Below are 10,630 nucleotides of genomic sequence, written 5' to 3'. Positions count from 1 at the left end.
CTATAGAGGGTAAAACTCATGGTGGGTCTGGTGCAGAAAATCACCCCACAGCATGATGCTTCCACCTCAGCGTTCTCGGGCCTAGTTCACACAAAACCAGATATCTGGGAAAACAAAAACAATTTATTTGTTTTTGCATTTCGTTAACTTGAAAACGCTGTTTAATATCACCAAAAATTATTTTCTATATGAACTCAAAGTGGAGATTTGGAAAAATTCTGTATTTTGGATCTTTGACAAATAATACGCCAGTAAATCCACAGACTTGCTTTGGCATAATTCCCAATCAACATTTTGTGTTTTATTAAGATTATATCCTAATGCGCTGTTTAAACTTCTGTGTCTGTCCACATAAATGAGCCGCCATGTTTAGTTCCAAACAAAACGTTGTTGTTGTTTTGAAGCAATCTGATTGGCTGACAGTTTTTATCTTAGCGCTACACTGCCCCCTTTAGGTTGGCATGTTTAAAGCAACGCTCAGTGGTGTCTGGTTTTATGTGGGTGGAAACTTTTCTGAAACTAATCCCATGTGTAAGATATTTTTTTAAAATGTGGCTTAGAAATTTGCTTTGCAGAGCTTCTGGTCTCATTCAGTATCCAACATCTTCTCATTCTGAGCTTCATTAAATATTTAGCTTATTACTTCTGCAGCTACAATCTTCCCTCTGGATGTAACCTGCACTTCAGCAGTCACCAGCACCAAACTAGATTTCTGAGATTGTAAGGATGTTTTTTTATGTTTTTTTCTTATTGTGCACAGAAGATGTTTTAGGTCAGAGGTTTTAGGGATTAACATACAAACAAAACTCTGAAATGTCAAAGTAAAGCGAACTACTTCCTGTTCTTCTGACTCAGAATGTGTTTTCAGACGATCTTGGGAAACCGGTAGAAGATTACATAGACGAGATTCACAAAGAAAGGCCTGGGCTCGTTAAAAGAGTCTGGCACACAAGTCAGATGGGTTTGTCCCAGCCCCGGATCACCGGCTGGCAGCATGCCACTAGAGACGTGGTGGCCATTTTAGATGCTCACATTGAAGCTACAAGAGGATGGTACGCACAAAACACAAAAGTCCAACATCTCCTCCTCCTGCTGAGCTGCTTAAATGTTTACCTTGTTATTTCCTCTGCAGGGCAGAACCTCTGCTGGCCCAGATCAAAACTGACAGAACTGTTGTCGTGTTGCCTGTGTTTGAAAAGCTCCACTTTGATGATCTGCATGTGGAAAGATGCATGTCGTTTGCTCAGGGCTTTGACTGGGCCCTGTGGTGCATGTATGAGTTCTTCAAACCGAACTGGAACGACGTGGATGAATCACAGCCTCAGAAGTAGGTTGGAAAAACAAAACCAGGGATTATTAGATTATTAGATTAACATAATCGACTATATTCTCATTGAATACTTTGTTCTGTACAAAGTTGAATGTGCTGACAACAAAATCACATAAAAATCATCAATGGAAATCAAATTTATTAACCAATGGAGGCCTGGATTTGGAGCCACACACAAAATTAAAGTGAAATGTTCCCTTTATTTTTTTGAGCAGTATATATCGGTGAAAATGAAATATTAAAGAGCCATGATCTTTGTTACTAATTTAAAAAAAATGTAACATTTTTAAATCATGTCCAAAATGTGAGAAAACACAAATAAAACACAAAGAACTTCAGACAGAAATTAGCCAAATGTAGCAAAGTGCTAATAAAGGTGTTTATCAGAATCTGAACTGACCGATCATCAAAACTTTGACTTTGTTGTTTTTATTGGTTCTAAGCTGTGAACTAAAGTTAGCTGTGCTAACGCTAAAGCACTAACCATAATCATTAGCTATGCTAATGCTAAAGCACTACACACACATCGCCCTCTACAGGGTCAGGTTTGTCATTTCCTCCAGGAAGCGATTCTTTAGAGCAGATCTTTCAGTTTGGTCATTATTGATATTTGCTAACTCTGTTGCTAATTTGGCTAACTGACCACAGTACGGCTCCAGCCAGGACATCAGGAGATTTTAAAATATCTACTGTGGAACTACAGCAATGCATTCTGGGTACAAAACAAACTTAACTTCCTGCACTTCATTATGGAGAACGTGAGGAGAGGAAACAGAACTGCTGCAAAAATAGTCTTCAAAATAAGAACATCAAAATTAATGTCTAAGTACTTGAAGAATTATTCACAGTAGATAACCAAAACTTACTAACAGGTATAAAACTTTATTCAATTGTAAGTTTTACAAGAACTAAAACATGCAGGATGCTGGCCCTCCAGGACCCACTTTGGACACTCCTGGTCTAGAGAGTCAAATAGTAAACGCATCAGATCAACACAGATCTGCTTTACTTTCAGCCTGTTCTTGTGCTGTTTATATTTCGCAGCAGGCCGGTTGTGGCCGTTTTTTCTCAGACTCTGATCTTTCGTGCAGGAGTCCGTCTGTCATGGGAATCTTTGCAGCAGACCGAGGCTTTCTCAGAGAAATTGGCGGACTTGATGGAGGCGTGACAATTTATGGAGGGGAAAACGTGGAGCTCGGGATCCGCGTGAGTGTTGGCAGCAATAAAAACAATGGCTGACTGGATCAGAGCTGAACTCTGACCCCTGTGTTGACCGCCCAGGCGTGGCTGTGTGGAGGAAGCGTGAAGGTCGTGCCTTGCTCCAGGGTCGCTCACATCGAGAGAGCGCACAAACCGTACGCACCGGATCTGAACCCGTCCATGCGGAGGAACGCGCTGAGGCTGGCAGACATTTGGTTGGACGAATACAAGAAAAACGTTTTTATTGCCTAGAACGTCCCTCTGAAGGTCAGTAAAGGTCAAATTCACTTCATTCTGGTAAATTAACAATATTACAGAAAAGAAAACAAAAATACTTCTAGAAACCCATAACTTACCAAAAACAAAAAATACTTTTCTTCCTTATTCATAGACAGGTACATGTACACACATTTATATTTAAATATGCAAATATTACATAGTTACACAAAACAGATGATACATTTTAAAGCTCTTTTAAATCTCTCCAAAAAAACACACATAATTTGAAATCGTCACTCAATTTATTCCACAGTTTCACTCCATTTACTGAAATTCATCTGGATTTTTCTGGACTTTTCTCTTTTAGATGTTCAAATGTGAACAAACCTCATAAATATATTTATTCTCTCAATTTAAATAATTTCTGAATTCCAGAAGGAAAATCTTTGTTCAGCGCTTTATACATTATTTCCAGTATTTGTATATGTACAATATCTCTACATTTTAAAGTATTAATTTAAGTTTATTAATTTGTTTGCAATATCAAACTTTATTAATGAGCATAATCGCTTTTTTTGTAGCTTAATATCTGAATAGTTCAGATAGGAAAAACAAACAAATTGCTTTATTTGTTTCTCCTCATATTTCTGAGCAATACGACAAATAGGCCATAAACAAAGAGGAATGAATATAAGTCTTTTTATTAAATCTTTTATTTTAAACAGTATTACAATTTTATTTCTAGTATGTTCAATTTGAGGCTTCCAGCTAAGTTGTCAATATGGGTGAAAGAGTAAAGCTTTATAATTTGGTCTTTTCATGGACGTGTCCCACTCCAGCTCACCTGGACACATCTGGACCAAGTTAATGACCTGAAACTCACCAGACGCCCTGCAGGGTTTCAAACCCCCAACTTACAGCAAACGCAATAATTATTGGAACTGAATTAAGTCAACATATTAATGTTGCTTTAGTTCTTATATAAACTATGTTCAACCTTTATCCTTTCAATATACACAGATCATGACGCCTTGCATCAGTTAATATGATAAAAACGTCATTTACAGCCAGGCTGGTTTACATCATGTGTAAATAGAGTCGGGTCACATCAGGTCACCAGGATCCAGCTGACCCCATGTGACGGACATGTGACCCCACATTCACCCCATAAGAGGCGTCACAGGTCTGCAAATGTGACGACAGTCATATATTTACCCAATAAAAAGACACATGAACAAGTTTTATCTGTCTGAAGTTAATCAGACCGAATGTCTCTTGTTTTCAGTCAGTTAGAATCACTGAAATTATTTCTCTGCTAAATGTCAGAAAATGTAGCGAGACATTTTTATTTATTTATTTATTTTTTTTTACTTTTTTCAAATTCAGAAATTTCAAATGGACTTTATGGTCATTTTGCTCTGACCATAGAGTTTTGCAAATTGGAATTAAAACCAATACATTTAGAAGAAACTCAAGTTTTTTGATAAAAGGTTTCAGCGTCAGGACCAGGTGGGGTTTTTAGTTAAAATGAGTGTTTTAAAAAAGCTCCAGTTGAAGTTTACACTGAAAGTTTTATCAAGATATTCAGTGGTACTAATGTGATAATGATAATAGTAACTACAATAAATATTAATTACTTATTTTTTAGGTAACAATAAGTAATTATTGCTCCACAAATGGAATTATTAATTCATTTTATGTAGTTAATTAAAATCAATTGATTTGTTTCAATCAATAAAGTACTTTTGAATTGAACTGAAATGCTAAATGTTTCTTTAGGACACCAGTCACACAAAGAGTCTCATTTTTTAACAAGAATGTAAATAAATGTGTTCAGAGAGTTTTACCTCTTATAATCTGAATTGAATTTTAACTCTAATCTTTAATTTGTGGATAAATAATAAACAGGAAAAAAGGCAAAATGCAGGAACATTAGCTTCACTGTAATGATTAAAATAATTATTCACCTGATTTAGTTTAATCTTTTAGCATGAATTTTGCCAAGTGTAAAACTTTAATGTGCAGCTGTTTGGTGTTTATTGTAAACAGGACCACGGTATCGATATCGGTGACGTTTCCAAGAGGAAAAAACTGAGGAAGCAGCTGAAATGCAAACCTTTCAGTTGGTACCTGGAGAATGTTTACCCGAGTCTGGAGCGATGGGATGACATCCTGGGCTACGGTGTGGTGAGAACCGTTTCAGGAGTTCAGCTACTTCACATTAATATGCTTTTAAAAATACATGAACAGGGTATCTGCAGCTTTACACAAGTACAATTTAAGACTTTTTAAGACCTTTTTTATACCAAAAAATGAGTTTTTACTGTAGAGTGCCTCAAGACAACATTTGTTGTGAATAGAAATTAACTGAATTAAAATTTTTGATCCCACCTTGAATTAAATATAAGACTGAAAAAAGCTATAAATGTTTGAGGGATCCTGTTGAAGTGTTTAACTGGCAGAACTTGGAAATAAATGTGGGAGCAGTATCTTGTTAAAATGAGAAAACATTCTCATTATAATGAGATTTAAATGCCATTAATTTATGAATCTCATTATTAAATCTTATTAAAACCACAATATCTTCTGTTTTAACTAAGAGAAGTCATAACAGTAAAACAGCAACTCCTCTTAGAAACAGTGAGAAGAAGTGTTAGAGAAAACCTTCATGCCTTTTTAACAAGTCGAGGAGAAACTTCCATTTGAACAAGTTTTATATTTTGTTTTAACATGAAAGTTTCTCATTATGAGATATAGAACTTCTTGTGAAAATGAGAAAATAACAAAATGCAAAACTTGTTATAATCAGTAGCAACAACAAACTTCTCGTCAGCTGGCAATTAATTAATATTTACCCATTATAGATATAGATCAAATACTATGTATTGATAACACTGCTAACATAGCCCTGCTAGCTAGCCTGGGAGCATTAGCCTCAGTCTCCACCGTCTCAAGCCACATCAGCATCCCCGACACAAAAAAAGCAAAATATATGAGATTAGCTAGTTCTACCACGACCAAATTTAAGACATAAACATTAAAAATAGTAATTAAATTATTACTTTTAAGTCCACTTAAACTTTTATTTTAATGATTTTAAGACATTTTAAGGCCTTAGTTTTAGATAAATGTACTCAGGATGTTCGGATGGTTCGGTGACCCGGATCTCTGCTCAGCTGCAGAACAGCCTGGTAAAGCAGCAGTGTGTGGATCAGGGAGACGTTCCTGGAAGCATCCCGGTCTTATACGAGTGCCACTCCGAGGAACCGCAGGTATCACACAGAATCATTAACACCAGCTCATACTGAATTAATACATAGTCCAAAACGTGAGCGTGTTTCCGTCCTGCAGAAATGTTTCTACAACACAGAGGGTGAAATCATCATCGGCGGCCTGAGATCCCATAAGTACAGCCGGAACCGCTGCCTGGTTACACATGAACTGGGACTTCAGGCAGGTGAGCTGGGAGCAACGGGAGCAATGGGAACAATGGGAACCATGGGAACCATAGGAGCAATGGGAACAATGGGAACCATGGGAAAAATGGGAACGAAGTGAGCAATGGGAGCAATGGGAACAATGGGAACAATGGGAACCATGGGAACCATAGGAGCAATGGGAGCAATGGGAACCATGGGAGCAATGGGAAGAATGGGAACCATGGGAACGAAGTGAGCAATGGGAACCATGGGAACAATCGGAACCATGGGAACAATGGGAATGAAGTGAGCAATGGGAACAATGGGAACCATGGGAACAATGGGAATGAAGTGAGCAATGGGAACAATGGGAACCATGGGAACAATGGGAATGAAGTGAGCAATGGGAACAATGGGAACCATGGGAGCAATGGGAATAATGGGAACTCTTTCTGTCTGTGATCTGAAATCATCTCACGAATGAAAACTGAAGTTTTTATCTTTGGACCTAAAGAGGAATCTAGCTCTACAGTCAACACACCGCTTCAGTTATTACATCTAGAAACTAGAGATCTTGATGACCTCTGACCTGAGCCTTCAGAGCCACAGAAAGGCAGTTATAAAGTCGGCCTTCTATCAACTGAATGTCCCAGCAACTTCTAGAGAAACTCATCTATGCATTTGTCTTCAGTTGATTTGATTACTGCAACAGTATCTGTGTTTCTGTTACAAATGTGTTCAAATCTGTTTCAATATTTTAGTAATGTCAAAAAAAGCAATTTTGCAGATGCAGTGTTTCCATTAAACAGGACATAAAATTAAAATCACATTTGAATAATAATAATAAATATCCGGCTTGTTCACACATTAAGATTTTAAAATAAAGGCAGCGACGGATGTAAACACATGAGCTATATTCATAATTCAGCTGTGGCGCCAGCGCTCACCGTCTATCAGCCAATCAGAGGAGGTGTTGGGGCAACAAGCCCCGCCTACTTGGTAGCAGTTACATATGCAGCGTTTTGGGGAACTTCTGCCATTTTACAGAAGAGTGATGGATTCCGCACGTTCTAAAGACTCACAACGTTTCATGAACTGATGCCGTGAGAGATCTGGTGGAGCCGGCTGCACATCAAATAAAAACAAAAACAAACCATCATCCTCCTCCACTTCCTGTCATTGTCTTTGTCGTTTCTGCCAGTAGTATCATCTGGCTGTTGATCACAATGCTTCCACTGCAGTTCAGAAAAATACATCTATTTGAAAAAATCCTTTATCCCATCTCACAAAGTTTTAATTAAAAAAATCATGAGATTTTTCAAAGTTTCCATTAAGTACATTTATTTTTGTAATTTCAATTTGTTAATGGAAACGCAGCTGCTGAGTTCCTTAGACTAAACCCTGAAACATGACAGAATGTAATGTCTGGTTTTCACCATCGTTGACTGTATGATGAAACGTGCTGTACTAATAAACTTGATTGATTATTGTTTGATCAAATCTTCACAGGGCCGAGAAATAAGGAACAAAGCTACGCAGCGATGTCTGGAGGTCGCTCCGGGAGAATACCTGGACTGCCAGCTGGTCATCCAGCGCTGCAGCGGCCAGAGCTGGACCATCCAGAACCGGGTCACCACCGCCTAGCGCCACTCAGCCGCAGCTGGGGCTCACTTCATAAAAAACGTTTGTGACGCAGCAGGAATCGGACAGGCGGCTTAATAAACGTTTATGATGCCTTTGGTTTGGTTTAGGAGGCAGCAGGAAACGGACAGACGATTCAGGACGTCAGATTTACTGCATCATCTACCTCCACCTGTAGCCAGAACCTAAATAAAGAGGCGAGTTGGACATCTGATCAGGATGTCTACCAGGGACACCAGAATGTCCCGGTGTGTCCTCTCTGGACGGATGAATGGTGTCTCTGGTGCTATAGTTTTATATTTGTGGTTTGTAACTGAGAAGTTAAAGTTGTAGAGAAAAATCCTAGAGGAGTTTTGTAACTGCAGATGTTTTTCAGTCTTTCCCAAATTCAAAACACTTCTTCTTCAAATTCTTCAGGAAAAGACACAAATTGTATTCTTTGAGTCACGCTCTCAGTTTTTCCCCAAATGGGGCAAAACAAATCCTCACGTCAGAAAAAAATTACTTGCAAATATTTGTTGTTGCTTTCTCTTGTGGAAGGAAGAAGATGGAAAGATTTGCTGTGTTTAGCAGCATCACTGCTAAACATAAATGTTATGAAAAGGTAATAAATGTTTGTTCCATAAAATGAAAGTGGTGTAATTTGATTTACATTGTGTGGACATCAAATAAAACTAAGTCAAATAAAACTACTGCTGCTAAATTAATTAAAATGAGTGAAACAAAGCAAAACTCAGTGATATTTTTCATTGGTTTTATTAAATACAGTTAAACTCCACTTATAAAAAATATCAAAGTCAGCATAATGAAATACTTTTATATTTATTTATACTGAACATATCTAAGTTTTGTGGGAATTGTTGACACTTACTAACTGTATTAAGTAAATTGAACCAGTAGTTTTTTGAGTGTAAAGGGATACGTCATAATTTTTAGCTTTTTATGAGTTAAAAACATAAACCTGAGTGACCTGCCTGAATGTTCAGGGGTATGAATACTTGTGGGACGAACCCGTCGCACCCTGTTGGTTTCTGCGTCATCCTGATTGTTGGAACTGGAGAACGTTCTGAGTTATGTTTGTGTGAAGTTGACCAGCAGGCTCCTGACGGTGGCCGAGACGTTTAATTATAACCTCTAGGCCACGCCCCATTTGAGCTGACGTCACTGTTGATTAGACACACCTGCGCGCCGCAGCGCATCACTGCCAAAGCAGCAGCGGGTACCTGCAGAACCTGTCGGTGCAGGAAGCTCGTAGGTTTTAGTCGGTACTGCAGGCTGGCTGCTTCCAGTCTCGCTTCGGTTCCATCATGAGAGCGGTGTCCTTCAAGCGGCCGGTGCTGATCGCGGGGTGCGTGGGGCTCCTGCTTTACCTGGGGATGTTCCTGCGGACCGGGCAGGAGGCCAGGGAGAGGACCGGGAGGCAGCTGGACCCGGACCCGGACCGGGCCGTCAGGAGCTTCTCCGACCTGGAGCGAAGCCTCAACAACCTCAGTGAGTTTCTGTCCATCCGCCGGGTTTCTCCTCACTGAGGCTGCGCACAACATTCAGTCCCAACTGATGACTGGACTTTTTACCTGATAAGGTGCTTAAAGAGGATTTCCAGGTTTTTATAAACGTCCCGTCTCTTAGCAAAAATTACTTAAAAGCACAACTTGGGTATTTTTGATCTAATTTCTAAAACTGGACTGAAATCAACAGGCATGTGTCCTAAAAAAAAAGACACAACTTTTTCTAAACCTTTAAATAAAAATGATAAATAAATCAGAAGTATCCAGAGAAGTATGGCATCTTTAATACAAATAATTTACTTAAATGAGCTCCTATCTTGCTGCAAAGTTATTCGTAGTTTTATTTTATTTCAAGTAATATTTGAACTAGAAACTAAACATAGTAAAATTAAATGTTTTGTGTTGTGAAATCTAAATATTTTATGCTAAACATAAGGCCCTGTACTGAAGTTTACGTTTAGAAACTTTATTTTATGTACTTTAAGAACAGCTTAGTGAAATATATTGTAAAGAAAAGTCAAAGACTAAAATCATTAATAGATTTGTGCTTTGGCTTATTGTTTTGCTTATTTTCTATTACAAAGTAAAACTTTGTAAACCTTGATCTTGTAAAGTGAAGTCGTCAAAATAAAAATGTTTTTTAATACACATTTGTTTGTGGTATTTCCTCTTTTCTAAACGTATAAGATTGAATACAAAGAAGTCATAAAAGTAAGAGAGCACTCACGCAATGCTTTTATTTTTAAAAAACCTTTAATTAATTTAAAAATGTTCCTATTTAGTCCGAAGAAGCATTAAGGTAGCATACCTTCCTGGTTTTTTGTTTCATCCAACTTGTTTCTTTTTTTTGAGTGTGTAAAATTTTAGAAAATGTTTGTTTTACTACGCTAAAATAGGTTTTTAGAAAACGACTTTGTTTTAGATTGATTTCAGTCCAGTTTTATACTTCGACCCAGTGCTGAGTCTTCTCTTATAAAAGTCAAAAATATATTATTTTAACTCCGGACTGGCGTTGAAATTCAACCCGGGACTTTGATGAAAAGTGGAATCACAATTTACAGGAAAAAAAAAAATTCTACAATAAAAACGACTTTCTATGTATTTAATGGAAAAATAAATAAAATGAGTCCACAGAACTTTACCAAAGTCCAACCTTCCTCGCTCGTCACGGCGGCACCCTTATCCTTTCACGCTTGGTTGTTTGTCACCCTCTTCACTTTAACCTCCTGATACCAGGAAAATAATATTGTCCAATCACCATTTTTTAAAAATCCCACATTCTTTGTAAGGTAATAAAAGGTTTTATGCACTTA

General features: G+C 37.8%; 1 protein-coding gene and 1 pseudogene across 1 annotated transcript in view; both read left to right on the top strand.

Moving 5' to 3' along the window:
* The window catches only part of LOC106940809 (probable polypeptide N-acetylgalactosaminyltransferase 8), a 12,767-nt pseudogene extending 4,955 nt beyond the window's left edge, over positions 1 to 7,812 (top strand).
* A 1,178-nt stretch (positions 7,813 to 8,990) lies between these two features.
* Positions 8,991 to 10,630, top strand: part of LOC106940808 (probable polypeptide N-acetylgalactosaminyltransferase 8) — a 9,526-nt gene continuing 7,886 nt past the window's right edge. The window contains exon 1 of the mRNA XM_015023636.1: positions 8,991 to 9,300. Within this exon, the coding sequence (XP_014879122.1) occupies positions 9,117 to 9,300 (184 nt within the window). The 5' untranslated portion in view covers positions 8,991 to 9,116. The remainder of the gene's footprint in view (positions 9,301 to 10,630) is intronic.

This window comes from Poecilia latipinna, unplaced genomic scaffold (genome assembly GCF_001443285.1).
Source record: "Poecilia latipinna isolate Pla-1442-1.1 unplaced genomic scaffold, P_latipinna-1.0 Scaffold3369, whole genome shotgun sequence".
Taxonomy (NCBI): domain Eukaryota; kingdom Metazoa; phylum Chordata; class Actinopteri; order Cyprinodontiformes; family Poeciliidae; genus Poecilia; species Poecilia latipinna.
The sequence above is the reverse complement of the archived record's forward strand: the minus strand, read 5'-3'. Positions and strand labels throughout refer to the sequence as shown.